Source organism: Pinus tabuliformis, chromosome 1_1 (genome assembly GCF_031772625.1).
Source record: "Pinus tabuliformis cultivar Carrire ecotype Pingquan chromosome 1_1, CPIR1, whole genome shotgun sequence".
Classification (NCBI taxonomy): Eukaryota; Viridiplantae; Streptophyta; class Pinopsida; order Pinales; family Pinaceae; genus Pinus; species Pinus tabuliformis.
The window spans coordinates 566558431-566573983 of NC_142297.1; the positions used below are offsets into that span (position 1 = coordinate 566558431).

General features: G+C 36.6%; 2 protein-coding genes and 1 pseudogene across 2 annotated transcripts; all 3 read left to right on the forward strand.

Annotated features, from left to right (window-relative positions):
- Positions 1 to 4116: 4116 nt before the first annotated feature.
- LOC149214428 (putative 2' cyclic ADP-D-ribose synthase BdTIR pseudogene) lies at positions 4117 to 4545 on the forward strand (annotated as a pseudogene).
- LOC149214429 (disease resistance protein RUN1-like) lies at positions 4546 to 5942 on the forward strand. The gene is made up of 3 exons (XM_089389388.1): positions 4546 to 4784; positions 4874 to 5122; positions 5231 to 5942. The coding sequence occupies exons 1-3, from the start codon at positions 4546 to 4548 to the stop codon at positions 5940 to 5942; spliced, it is 1200 nt and encodes a 399-aa protein (XP_089245514.1).
- Positions 5943 to 13658: 7716 nt separating this feature from the next.
- Positions 13659 to 14785, forward strand: LOC149214430 (uncharacterized). The gene has a single exon (XM_089389389.1). The coding sequence runs from the start codon at positions 13659 to 13661 to the stop codon at positions 14538 to 14540; it is 882 nt and encodes a 293-aa protein (XP_089245515.1). The 3' UTR covers positions 14541 to 14785.
- Positions 14786 to 15553: the final 768 nt, after the last annotated feature.

The window sequence follows — 15553 nt, forward strand, 5'->3', positions numbered from 1 at the left end:
TCTTAAAATTAAATTATTATTATGTAAAAAATTGTGTTAAAAAATAAAAATATCTAAATTTTGAAATGCAACATCAATATTTTTCATATAAAAAAATACGTAAGTTAAACATTGTCTAAATAAATTATATTTAAAAAAGAAATTTAAATAGTTTATGCAAATAAATTAATTTAAATGAATATTGTAACTAAAAAATATGTGGTTCTTGCACATTTTTATTAGTAAAATATATAGTACAAATAAATATTTAAAAAGTGAGAGCATAAATATTTTAGATTTGACAAGTATATTCCTTATTAAAATGTTATGACACTTGGTTTGGTTTGGTACTTTATACAATGTCACTTCATTTTCATAAACTATAATAAGGTTTTATTTTTTATTTTTTATATAGATATTTTTGACAATTCAATTTTGAACACCATGAAATTAGTCATTTCATATAAATGAACCAATCATAAAATAAAAATTCAAATTTAAAAAATTTCAAAATTTATTTTCTATTTTTAAAATATTAATTTAATATTTAATTTTTTCAAAACAACTCTATAAAGTCTATTTAAACATTTTAAAATCAAATTTTTTTTACTAAAATAAAAAACAATATATCTTTCTGGTATATTTCTTAACCAAAACTCAAATATAATCTTTAAACAACAAAGTCTTAATAGAATATAAGAATCAAATCATTAATTTTCATTATTATAAGATTATAATTATATTTCCGGTTCAGAGTGAAGATCAACAGAACTAGTTAATCGCAAAACCATAAAGTTATACTATTTATCTTAGTTCCCAACATCCAATATTTAATAAATCCTACAATATATACAGATCCTGCAATATATAATTGTTTAAAACGTTCGGCCACTGTGAGACTGGACCTCTAACTGATTTTCTCCACAGCTTCTGGTGAAAGGGAGTGGGCATTTTATCCGGATCCATTTCCTGGGAAAATTTGAAATCGCTATGCAACAAAGAAACGGTTATATAAAGAGTAAATTTTTATGATAACAGATCTTCCTTAAATTAGGTAAACATCTTTAAATCTACCATGCTCAGTCTTATTAACAAATAGATAAGTCTTATGTTTTACATATTATTGATTTCTAGATGTATTGTATAAATTTGAGATTGAATACAGAAATTTTAAAATATGTAACTAAAAATATTGACTAAAATAATTAAATAAAAATATTAATCAAAAAATCAAATATGGAAATGAATATTATTAATCTTTAAATTGAAATTTTTTTATTTATTTTATTTTATTTTATTTTGGATTTATATTTTATTTGATTTTAAAAATTTGCAAAAAGAAATTTGAATATTAATAATTTTTAAATTGGAAAATCTTTATTTTTTTATTTTATTTAATTTTAAAAATTTGCACGTGTTTAATTTGTGAAAAATTGAGATCTTTAAATTTACAATTTTTAAAATATTGATTAAAATAATTAAATAAAAATATGAATCAATATTTTATTTGAAAATATATTTTATTTGATTTTGATTTAAATAATATTATTAAAAAAATCATATTTTATATATATCTGTGATGTTATATTTAATAAAATAATTTTTAATATGTTTATATAAGCTAAAAAAATATTAGTATAGATTTATTTTTACTTTGGATTTATCAAGGTATAGGTTATCAAAATGAATGACCGTTCAAATGAAATAAAATGAATCTCTAATAGACTGAGAAAAGATATTCAAAAGAGAAACATATGGTAAACATGTGAGACAATGGTTGTTGAGGTGAAATGAGTGGATTATCAATGTTAGGGCCTCAAGAAATTTTACTTCATGAGCAACTAACATCCTAGGTAAACTTTAGAACAAAGAAAAAATTTGTTCAAGTGGTGCCCACAACCTTTGTAACTCCAATCAATTTTCTAAGATTTGTTAAGACGTCAACATTGGTGACTCTCTTGATAGATCATTGCTTCTTTCTGCATAATATTACAATAGATAGTTCTTTTTTCTTACTTACAACATTAGGTTAGTGTAATGCTTAGGCAAGAAAAGTGTTCTGTTAACACTTTATTTAATTTTTCACTTTAAAATATGAATACTCAGCGAACAAATGTAATGCTTAGGCAAGAAAAGTGTTATGTTAACACTTTATTTATTTTTTCACTTTAAAATATGAATACTCAGTGAACAAAAGGAAAAGTTTGCCAAATTATTATATTTATTTTATTGGAACTAGCTTTCCTTAGGCTAATATCCAATCATAACTAAGATATCATGTATTTGGAGATGCATTATTTTTATTCTCTTATAAAATTTTCAACCTCATGGTGTTGCTTCACTACCCACAATTGCTTATATCCTTGGTGGAGTCACTTATACATCATAAACTTTACTTTACTACCAACTAATTTCTACAACCCCACACATATCTAGATTCCATCATGTTCTAAGCATTAAATGCATCCTCTCCCTCAAACCCATTTACTAAAATAGTGAGATATATTTGCTCACCATTCCTTAATAGTCTTAGCTAATTAGGGCTTATCTTTCACATAATTATTGAGAAAACTTCTGCAAACTCAAATTTTTTTAAAGCTCATTAAAGAAGACAAGAAGTTATAAAAAATTTGACGTAGAAACCAGTTATAAATAATTTCACTCTCAAACAATAACTTACAACATTCTAGATTCTGAAGATTATTCTTTTGATATTTCTCACATTAATTTACAATAACTTACATATCTCTGGATAAAATGAAAGCGATATTTCTTTCACAGACTAAAATAGTTTACCACACTAATTTCCCGCCGAATTAGTCATTCTCTTAACGATTTCGCATCAATGCAGCGAGCAAAGTTTTATTAAGGTGAGATCCAATCACGGAGAAAATTCAGAGAAAACACTTGCGTATGGATATCAAAGGTTTCCTTGATCTGGTTTAGATCAGCGATTTACAAATAAATCACAATTTAAATAGTAAAGTTTTCTTTTAATTTTCATTTAGATAATTTTAAGAATAAATTATATGGAAAACATGTAACCATCCAAGATAAAAATCCTTTTAAGATGACAATATCTTCTTCGCAGGTAAATCACATTGAAATGTGCAAATGAACCAATATTTTGCAGTAAATCTAAATGATCTAATTTACTGACAAATCACAAAACTCCTTGCAAGAGTTTGCAAATTTCATTGATAAATCAGAGAAGGCCCAATAGCTTGTAGTAAAACCAGAAAAAGATAATCTATTACGCCTTTAGTTATTTGTTTTACAGGTTAAATTGCAGGTGGCGGCAATAATTTGTAGCAAAATCAGAGTTGATGATTTGAATCGATCCGTGTAGTGAGTTGGAGTTGCTGATGTGAATCGATCCGTGTAGTGAGTTGGAGTTGCTGAAAGTCGTAACTTCTTGTTCAGTTGATTCTCTTGTGGATGGGTTTTCTGCTTTCCATTGCAGTCCTTGGCATCCCCTCTTCCACGTTTCCACTGTCATCAAATGAGCGTTTGCGATGAGATCTCTGTTTTGTGTAGCTGCATTTTCCACCGTTGTTGTCCTCGCTTGAAGAGGTGCTTCCTGGCAACTACAGGCTTAAGGAGGTCTCCTGCTGGAGGGCGCGATGGGCGCGATCTGGTGACTTCAAAATTTTAAATTCAAAATTCAAATTTGCGGGAATGCACGGCGAGATGTTCCATGGATGGATGGCTTATGTGATGGGCATCAAGTAGAACTACAGTGACAGGATGCATATGTTGTGAGTAGACATCGGATCGCCAAAATCTGAGTACGGAGAGATTGACCTCGAAGGGGGCGGAGGAATGGCGGGTAGCCAGAGTCGGAAATTTGCCGGCCGGCAGACTATCCGGACAATTCCTCCGCCTGGTTAGACTACTCCTTACCCACTTACCGGCTTCGTTACAGCTCTCGGCGGTGTGCCCACTTTAAAACAGGCGAGACAAAGAGACATACAAAAGAGATGTAACAGTCGAAGAGCTGTTACTGCTAAACTGGGAGGTAATCGCTCATCATATCAACGAGAGGGAAACATAGGTTATCTGTTTATCTGCGCCGACATTTGATCTTTATCATCATCTTATTATTTCTCTGTGGATCACTACACTGCATTCATAACAATGGCTCTCACAGCAGCTCCTGCCTCCGCCTCCACCTCCACTTCTGCATCTGCGCATAGCAATTACAGGTACGACGTATTTTTAAATCATCGCGGGACAGATGTTAAAAAGACTTTCGCAAGCCATCTGTACCGCCGTCTTCTTTACTATGGACTACAAGTATTTCTCGACCAGCCCGAATTGCAGCGCGGAGAAAGGATAGACCCTAAAATTCAAGGAGTTATAGCCACCGCTTCCATTCACGTGGCTATTTTTTCACCTGGATACGCCGAATCAAGATGGTGTCTGGACGAGCTGGTCTTGATGTTGAAGTCGGGTGCCACTGTTATTCCGGTATTTTACAAAGTTAAGCCCTCTCATTTACGATGGACGGACAAGCCCAAAGACGCGGATGGAGTGTATGCGCAAGGCTTGGCAATTCTCCGTTAGATGGGCAGGGTTAGAGTGTATGCTCAAGCCCTGAGGTTTTTGCGGTCAACGGGCAGGTTTAGAGTGTATGCTCAAGCCCTAAGATTTCTCCGGTGGATAGGCAGAGATAGAGTGTATGTTGAAGCCCTTCTAAATCTTGAAAAGAAAGGAAGATACACCCAAGAAAAACTCGCGGCTTGGAGAAAAGCACTGTATGAAGTTTCACATATAAGCGGTTTCAAGCTGGACGCCTGTAGTGGGTTAGTACTATTCTCTCCTCCTCTGCATTAGCTTAACTGTATTGATAAACAAAGCTTTAAATAGTTATGCAGTGCTATTCTTTTGCCAGTGATGAAGGCGAGCTCGTCAATGACATATCACGACAGGTGCAGAAAAAGGTTAGAAGATCAGCATTTCATGTGGCCAAGCATCCAACTGGATTGGATGAAAAGCTGCTAGACTTTGAAACAACGTTGTTACCGAAGCAGCAGCACAACAGAGGAGGACCCAACCTTGTGGGGGTAGTGGGTCCGGGTGGTATGGGGAAAACCACCCTGGCAAAATTATTCTTCAACACGAAGGGATCAGATTACGAGCGGTCCTGTTTTTTGCCTGACGTCAGAGACGCTGCAGCTAGGCACCTCTTACCTTCCTGGTAGTGTAAGCTTTACAAATATTTGACTGGATCAGATCATTTGATACATAGCATTGATGAAGGTATACCCATGCTCAAACATCTCTCCAACTCTCAGGCTTTAATAATATTGGATGACGTGGATGATGTTGAGCAACTGGATGCATTATTTTCACCCGTGAAGGACGTCCTCCCTTCTGGTAGTTTAATTTTGCTTACATCTCGTAATAAGGACCTTAGAATATCTGGAGGATTAGAGGAGTCATCCATTTACAAGATGACAGGCCTGAATCTTGAACATTCTGAACACCTCTTTTGCTCGCATGCCTTCCACCAGCCTTATCATGCTACAGGGTTTGAAGGATTTGTTGAAGAGTTTTTAAATGCGTGCCAAGGATTGCCCTTGTTTCTCATAGTGATTGGGGCGTTGCTTTACATGGTAAGGCCTGACCTGGAGTATTGGGAAGCCCAGTTACGTAAACTACAGAATGTAGTTCCGGCTGATATAAAAAACAGGCTGAGAATTAGCTACGACAGTCTCGAGGAACATGAGAAACAGATATTTTTAGATATCGCTTGTTTCTTCATAGGAATAAAAAAGGATACAGCCACGAGAGTATGGGACGGATTTGATTGGGAAGGATCGCTTGGTCTTAGGACTCTAGAAAGTAAGTGTCTTGTAACAATTGACAGTGAGAACTGTATAAGAATGCCTGATCACCTCCGTGACTTGGGCAGAGATTTGGCGGAGAAAGAACCTGGTGGATGTCCACGTCGTCTTTGACGCTCAAATGACAACCTTTTTCGTAATGTGCCTACTCAATCCACGGTGAGTGATTGAACTCTACACATTGTATCGTTCCAACTACTTTGCAAAGATGTCAATGTTGTTTCCAACGACTTTCCTGTAACAATTTAGGTGCAAGGAATTAACATCGTTCAACAAACACCCAGCGAATCGTTTCAAAGTCCTGCGGAGTTTACCAATCGTATAGTTGACATGAGCACGTTGCAGCTACTGAGAGCTCCAGATAATTGTTTTGAAAGCTTATTCAAGGTGATGACACATCCAGAACTTCTCTGGCTTCGCTGTGAGATACATGACGACTCCTTAGCTTCGTGGATTTCAATACAGGATTCAAACAACTCTCTATCTTCGTTGATTCCATTAAAGAATCTAAGAGTCTTAGAACTGGTAGAACTAGGAAACCATGTTCGGCGGAGATCCTTGTTAGTTTGACAACGAATTAGTAACTTTGGGTAAAATGTAACTAGACAGTTTTATACAGTTTTATATCGAAATATTAGTTATGTAACGACGGTCGATGATATAAAACTAACAAATGCCCATGAAATGTAATGAGCGGAGAATCATTGTTGAATAACAAATTCCAATCCAATTCAGTTTCTTGTCTTGGTTATTCTGTTGAGTTTCTTTGTTTTTCTTCATTATTTCCGTTATTCGTACAACAAGTGGTATCAGAGCTCCGAGGGCGGTGAGCCTGGGCGTGAAAGAAAGCGGTTGTGCGTTGAAGGTGTGAGTCCAAGACTTGTTCTTTGTTGTGTGAAGATGAGCGAGGCGTGAAAGGCTATGTGCTCTGCATCAAGTTATTCATACCGTTCCAGTGTTGTCGTTCCAGTGCTGGTGTTGTCCCTGCGTGACCAAAACCCTGCGTGAAGAGCCAGAAGAGCGAGACTGCCCTACGTGAAGAGTCAGAAGAGCCAGATTCTTGCATATTAAAAAAAGGGCCGAGCGAGTGGTGGAAGCTGTATTTGCGTGAGGCGTTTCAAACTTCTGCTGAGACCTGCGTGAATCTGCCTGAGATTAGAGCATTTGGATCAAAGCGTGAATTTTCCACCTGCGTTAGATCAGCGCGTGACAGCACGCAGATTGTTGTTCTTTCTTCTCTGCGGTGACAGCGTGAGGAGGAGCCGAGTCTGGCGGAAGTGAATTTGCCACCTGCGTTGGATCAGAGCGTGACAACACGCAGATTGCTGTTCTTTCTTCTCTGCGGTGACAGCGTGAGGAGGAGCCATCTGCATGCAGAGGTCAGAGCGTGAAGAGTCTGGCGGCAGTGTGAGTAGGAAGGCCACTGCATGAGCAGAGCGTGAAGCGTTGACTGCAGCCCGAGGAAGAAGCCGTGGACCTGTTGCCTGCGTGTAGAGTTATCTGCCATCAGCCATCTGCTGCAAGGATGCTGAAGTATTACGAGTAAAGTGGTGGTTTTTCAGAAGTTTTCCAGAAATTTGTAAAAGGTGGTTTTTTTTATGTGAATTGAAGGAAAGATTTCATGTAGTTTGAAGAAAAACAAACAAAGGGTTTGAAATAATTGAATTGGGGAATTTTTTTTTTTAGAAAGACAAACAAAAATATATATATAAACCCTAGAAAGACTAAAACCCTAGGAAAGGGAAAAATGGCCAAGATGTCGAATGCGAAATTCGAGGTGGAGAAATTCACCAGAAAGAGCAATTTTTCTCTTTGGAAACTGAAGGTTAGGGATCTGCTTGTGCAACAAGGGTTGCACAAGGCATTGGATGGGACAACTAAGAAACCTGCAACCATGACTACTTCAGACTGGGAGGACTTGGATGCCCGAGCTCTCAGTACCATCCGGTTATGCCTAGCGGATGAAGTTCTCTTCAATATTGTTGAAGAGACTACGACGTCACGATTGTGGGAAAAACTTGAAAATCTCTATATGACAAAGTCATTAACCAACAAAATTTATCTGAAAATGCAGTTATACAGTCTTCGAATGAAAGAAGGTTCAAACGTTGCAAAACATTTGAATGTTTTTAATACACTAATATGTCAATTAATAGATATGGAAGTCAAAATACAGGAAGAAAATAAAGCCATAACCTTGTTGTGTTCTCTGCCTGAATCGTGGGATCACTTCGTAACTTCAATCAGCTTCAGCTTTGTTGATTCTTTGAAGTTTGAATCAGTCGTGGGAGCTCTCCTGTCTGAAGAAGTACGAAGGAAATCCAGCACTGAAACAGTTGCATCAGAAGCCATGGTCGCTAGAGGACGCTCAAAGGAAAGAGGAGAAAAACCAAGGGGGTCTTCCAGATCGAAATCGAAGGGAAAGAAGTGTAAGGCAAAATGTTGGAACTGCGGTAAAGTTGGACACTTGAAGAAGGACTGTTGGAAACGAAAGGAATCCGAAAACCCGAAGAACAAAGCGAATCAGGTCGATTTAGGTATGATAGACGAAGTTTTATCTGCTGAAGAATTATGTATGATAGATGAAACTTCACCTGAATGTAATGTCTCTCAGATTTTTGATAACTGGCTGTTAGACTCTGGCGCTTCGCATCACATGTGCCCACATAGAAATTGGTTTACTTCATATAAAAATGTAAAAGGTAGTTCTGTGTTTATGCGTAACAATGTGTCATGTCAGACTGTTGGGATGGGAGATATCAGGATTAAGATGTATGATAACATAGTTAGGACATTAACCAGTGTTAGACATGTACCTGATTTGAAGAAAATTTTGATTTCTTTGGGAGTGTTGGATTCAGATGGTTATAAGTCTTTAAAGGAGCCCTTGTGGTTATGAAGGCAGAAAAGGTCGGAAATCTTTACAGGTTAAAAGGAAGTACTCAGGTCAGTGAAGCAGCGGTTGCATCAGAAAAGGAAGAAGCAGGTACTCGTCTATGGCATCAGCGATTGGGTCATATGAGCGAGAAAGGTCTTCAGATATTGATGAAACATAAATCTCTTCCCGGTCTGAAATCCTTGAATTTAGATTTCTGTAAACATTGTGTGTATGGAAAACAGTGTAAACAGAGATTTAAAGTTGGAAATCATAATAGTAAAGATGTTTTAGACTACATTCATTCTGATCTGTGGGGGCCTTCCCCTGTTGTGTCATATGGAGGTGCATTGTATTTTTTAACGTTCATTGATGATTACTCCCGTAAAGTTTGGGTCTATATGCTAAAAAGGAAAGCTGATGTATTAAATGTCTTTAAACAATTTAAAGTAATGGTAGAGAAAAGAACAGGCAAATCTATTAAATGTCTAAGAACTGACAATGGTGGTGAGTTCACTTTTGTTGAATTTGAACAATACTATAAGGATGAGGGCATTGTTAGACACAAAACTGTTGTTTATACTCCTCAGCAAAATGGTGTTGCTTAGCGTATGAATCAGACTCTTATGGAAAGAGCCAGAAGCATGATCAACAATGCTAACTTGCAAAAGGAGTTGTGGGCAGAAACAGTTTCTACTGCTTGTTATTTAGTTAACAGATCACCTTCAGTAGCAATTGATTGTAAAATTCCTGAAGAAGTTTGGACAGGTCAGTCTTGTGACTATTCACATTTGAGGATATTTGGCTGTGATGCTTATTCTCTTATTCCGAAAAATCAGCGTTCAAAATTATATCCAAATTCGAAATGTTATGTCTTTGTTGGGTATGACTATGCAGTGAAAGGATATAGGTTGTGGGATCCTACGTTGCGGAAGATAGTCATTAGTAGAGATGTAACATTTGATGAATCCTCTTTGTTAAAATCAAATGTTGAAAGAATTGAACAGGAACAGGTATCGCCGAATCAACAAGTTCAGTTGGAGGCTAGACCTTTCGGTGACAGTCGAAAGGAAGGAGAGACTTCTGGAGAAAAAGGCGTTGAAGACACAAAGGAAGCCGTTGAAGCTTCTGAACCAGTGCAAGTTTCTGAACCAGTTCAGCAACCAGTTGCTCTGAGAAGGTCTACGAGGGAAAGGAAAACTCCCAAAAGGTATGAAGATTCTGCTTCATCTTTTGCTTTGATTACTGAAGATGGGGAACCTTCTTGTTATCAGGAAGCAGTAGATAATACAGATAGCGAGAAATGGAAAATGGCTATGGAAGAAGAAATGGACTCCTTAGCCAAGAACAATACCTGGGATCTTGTAGAGCTTCCTGAAGGGAGAAGTGTTGGATGTAAATGGGTCTTCAAGCTGAAACGGAAAGTTGATGGAAGTATCGAAAGGTATAAGGCGCGACTGGTAGCAAAAGGGTATTCTCAGGTTGAAGGTATAGACTTTCATGAGATTTTTTCTCCAGTTGTAAAACTTGTTTCTATACGTACTGTGTTGGCACTAACTGCGTTGCTTAATATTGAGTTAGAACAGTTAGATGTTAAAACAGCTTTTCTACATGGTGATTTGAACGAAGAGATATATATGGAACAACCAGAAGGTTTTGTACGAAGTCGCAGCAGAAGATTAGTTTGCAAGCTCAGGAAATCATTGTATGGTCTGAGGCAGTCTCCCAGACAATGGTACAAGAAGTTTGATTACTTCATGGTGAGCCAGAACTCTATAAGAAGTGAGTATGATCATTGTGTGTACTTCAAAAGTTTCAATGGCATATTCATTATCTTAGCTTTGTATGTTGACAATATGCTTATTGCAAGCAAAAGCATGGAAGAGATCAACAGGTTAAAGGCTCAACTCTCTAGGACGTTTTGATATGAAGGATCTTGGAGTAGCAAAACATATCTTGGGCATGGAGATACACAGAGACAGGAAAAATGTAAGCTTTGGTTATCACAACAGAAGTATGTGGAGAAGGTACTTGAAAAGTTCTCTATGAATAATGTGAAAACTGTTAATGTTCCTCTAGCTTCCCATTTTAAGCTTTCTTCAGTTTTTAGTCCTAGAGCTGATGAAGAAAAGCAGTATATGTCTCATGTACCATATGCCTGTAGGCAACTTAATGTATGCGATGGTATCTACAAGACCTGACATTTCACATGTAGTTGGAGTTGTCAGCAGATTCATGGCAAATCCAGGTAAAGAACATTGGCAAGCAGTGAAATGGGTGCTTCGATATCTAAGAGGCACAAGTGACCATTGCATCGTCTTTAATGGTAGTGAAGGAGAAGTCTGCGTATATGTAGATGCTGACTATGCAGGTGATTTGGACAAAAGAAGATCTACTACAGGTTATGTATTTACTCTTGTAGGTGGAGCAATTAGTTGGATGTCAAAGCTTCAAGAAACAGTTGCGTTGTCCACTACCGAAGCTGAATATATAGCTGCTTCAGATGCCAGTAAAGAAGCAATCTGGTTAAAGGGTCTGCTCGATGAGATTGGAAGGTCGCAAGAGAAAGTGAATGTACTTTGTGACAGTCAAAGTGCTATTCACTTGGCTACAAATCCTGCTTATCACAGCAGAACCAAGCACATTGATGTAAGGTATCATTTTCTGACACATGTGATCGATGGCGGAAAAGTAGCTCTTAAAAAGGTCCATACTCGAGAGAATTGTGCAAACATGTTCACAAAGCCAGTTACAATAGAGAAGCTGCGGTGGTGTTTAGCTTCTCTTGATTTGCAGAAAAGATGATGAATGGGCATGGGCAAGAGATTAGGAAAATTGTTGTCACAGTGGAGTTTGTTAGTTTGACAACGAATTAGTAACTTTGGGTAAAATGTAACTAGACAGTTTTATACAGTTTTATACCGAAATATTAGTTATGTAACGACGGTCAATATAAAACTAACAAATACCCATGAAATGTAATGAGCAGAGAATCATTGTTGAATAACAAAATTCCAATCCAATTCAGTTTCTTGTCTTGGTTATTCTGTTGAGTCTCTTTGTTTTTTCTTCATTATTTCACTTATTCGTACAACAATCCTTCCCGCCAGAACCGATTCCGACCTTGGGAGCTTTGTGGAACATTGACAGTGGAGGTATATGTAAAGTTTTTTTTCCAATTTAAAAAGAAAAATTTGGTCCTATCAGGTAATGGTATAGCTTTTAAATAATCATATTAAAATTTTAATCTCTTACTTATTATGCAGGCACCTCTCCAGTTGAGGGAGTTGAATATTCATTTTGACCTTTTGAACTTACCAAAGTCCATAGGGCAGTTGAAGTACCTGGAAGAGATTGAACTGCACAACTTCAAAGGAACATTGCCGGAAGAATTCTTTCTTCTCCGCTCATTGAAGCACTTGAGACTCACTGCATGCATGAAGTCGTTGCCAGACTCTTTGGGGAACTTCACAAATCTCCAACATATTGACTTGTCTGGGTGCAAGGATTTGAAAACTCTGCCGCCTGCCTTTGGAAATTTAAGTAGGCTCCGACAGGTTAAGCTGGCTGATTGTGTGAAGTTGAAGATGCTGCCAGACTCATTCATGAACTTGATTCGACTCAAACGTCTCGATTTAAGCGGCTGCCGCAACTTGAGGCTCTCTCCCAAAACACTTGGGAATATTAGCACTCTTGAAACGTTAATTCTTTCCGGGTGTCGCAGAATTGAAGTATTGCCTCCCCAAGTCACACATCAGCTGTCACTGGAAGAACTAATTTTGGAAGGTACAGAGTTAAACGAATTGCCTAGCGCGATTGGAGATCTGAGCAATTTGGAAATTCTTTCTATAGATGACCCTTCGTTGGAAGCCTTGCCGCCAGGGTTGGAATTTGGATTCTTCATTACCCATCAAACAATTTTTTTTTTTTTTTATGTTTTGGTTCTTTATGTTACCCGTCAAGGAACGTTGTGTTTAAAATTTTTCCCTTCAATCATAATGTTTTGATAAAAAATTGACCCTTCATTAATAAAGCTTTAATTAAAAAAATACTTTTCAATCACACAACTACGTTAATTTTTCTCACAGATTTATAATAAGAAAAAAAAAAAAAAAAACATAACCATAACTAAATGATTTGTTGAATCATGAAGGTTGTTTTACTCATGGATGGGATCCACAATTCCCATATCATCCAGATTCCACTTATGAGTTATTCTTGCAAAGACATGATACAAAAATTATGGGTATATCTAGAAATCTATTTTACTCACGGCCAACTAATTGTTATTGCAATCAATCTGCCCCTATTTCAATATTCTCAATTTGGATTTCTATTAGATAATTTAAATGTTGCAATTTCAGTAAAAACAAATGGATTTCTTTCACCAATATGAACCAATAAAACTTCCCAAAAATAAATTTCCATCTCAAAGACTTTGAAATTGACCAAAACTATTTTTGACATTCCTCTCCACCATCATAATCACATGGAATTGACCTAAAATTTGAATTTTTAATAAAACCAACACAATACATGAACTTAATTTATTTAAATATAAATAACATAAACTTAATTTATTTAAATAAAAACAAATATATTAATGTAAATTCCAAATATTACAACACTTAATTATTGATCATCAAATATTCACCTATAACTTTAAATAATATGAACTTAATTTATTTCCATAAAAACAAATATTATGGCACAAATTCCAAATACCACATATTACAAGGCTTAATTATTGATAAGTCAATAAAATATATTACGAGTAAATATGTGCGATCAAATTCCAGAACTGCTGCCATGCATGTTTTCAGCGGTTTGAGAGGGTAGTAATGAAGTTTTCGTTAAAAAATGAACCGTCAAAAATACGTTTTATAACTTTCAAAACCCATCGCAAAAAACAATTTCTTTTAATTTTTAAACGTAAAATACGATCAAAATGCCTTATGACGGGCATTTTGCCCGTCAAATTCCAACCCTGCTTGCCGCATTCATTCGGTAAGCTCACGAATTTAAAGAGATTGAGAATCTGCTTGGGAAAATTGAAATATTTTCCCGAATTGCTTGGCGATTTGAAACAGTTGACACACTTGTCAATAGTTTCTTATCCGATTTGTCAAGTACCATTTGCCAGCGTGGAAAATGTCCGAGGACGTCGCAGATTGTTGGACTCTTCTACTGACAAGTGCATGTCTAGACTTATTTACTTAAATCTGTGCAAGACGAGAATCACTGAAATATCATTCGCTGAAGGTGTTTGTCCAGTCCTTAAATATCTCGATCTCACTTGTTGTGGTGATTTAGTGGAGGTTGGAGCATTGCCGACAACACTAATACATTTGAACTTGTGGGATTGTCATGCATTAAAGAAAATAACAGGGCTTCGTGGCCTTGCAAAGCTTAAACAGCTGTTCATGATAGGATGTAAAGCAATAGAGGAGTTGCCAGGTCTAGCTGAGCTGAACAGTCTTGAAAAATTGTATTTATGTGAATGTCCGCTTAGTGTAGTAGTACCATTTTTTAGCGTGGAAAAGGTTCAAGAAGGCCGCAGATTGTTGGATTCTTCTATTGACAGGTGCATGCTTCGACTCCAATACTTAGACCTGTCGAAGGCAAGAATCACTGAAATATCATTTGGTAAAGGTGTTTGTCCAGTCCTTAAAGCTCTCAATCTCAGTGATTGTAATGACCTAGTGGAGGTTGGAGCATTGCCAACAACACTAACAAGTCTGGCTTTGAGGGATTGTTGTGCCTTAAAGAAAATAACGGGGCTTTATGGCGTGGCAAAGCTTCAATATCTGGACATGGACGGATGTAAAGTAATATAGTTGCCAGGTCTGGCTGAGCTGAACAATCTTGAAGTTTTGAATTTACGGGAATGCCCGATTAGTGCAGTAGTGCCATCTGCCAGTGTGGAAAAGGTTCAAGGAGGCCGCAGATTGTTGGACTCTTCTATTGACAACCGCATGCTTCGACTCAAATATTTAAATCTGAACCAGGCGAAAATAACTGAAATCTCATTTGGTGAAGGCATTTGCCCAGGCCTTGAACAGCTCGATTTTAGTGATTGTAAGAATCTAGTGGAGGTTGGGGCATTGCCGACATCACTGGAAAGTCTGAACTTGTTTTCTTGTAGTGTGTTAAAGAAAGTAAAGGGGCTTCATGGCCTTGCAAAGCTTAGAGCTCTGTGCTTGGATGGGTGTTACGCCGTTGAGGAGCTTCCAGGACTGGAAACGTTGGTATCATTGCAGACGTTCTTGATATCTGAATGTGCGAATCTGAGGAGAATAGCGGTGTTGGCTAAGGCGGCAAATCCCCAAAGCAATGTGTTAAAAAGGGCCATATCAGCCATACGTTAAGTAGAGATGTATTGACTCGACTAATGCAATGCGGGCTCGACGGCACAAGGTAAAGGTATTTACCATGTCACGGTTTGGTTTGGTTTATGGTTAATGTTATACTTCAGTCATGTTTTATTTTTGGTTTTGTTAATTTATGAAATGGAGATGGAAATGTAAACACTTCGAAGTGGGAGTTAAACACTAGGTAATTTAGGGAGCGGGAGTTAAATACTTTTAAAAATTTTAAATGGGATTTTTTCATTATAATTTTAAGTCTAAATTATTTAATATAAATATTAAAGAATATTTGAAGTTTAAATATTTAAAAAATAATGGACTATAATTTTGAAATCATATTGTTGTTGAAATTATATGTTATAAAATTTTTATTAATTATTTTTATAATATTAAGAATATTTCTAGTAATTTGTAATCAGAATATATCACGAATATATGACTTAGCAAGAATTAAAATGTTAGTATTGACTAGCAAACCACAA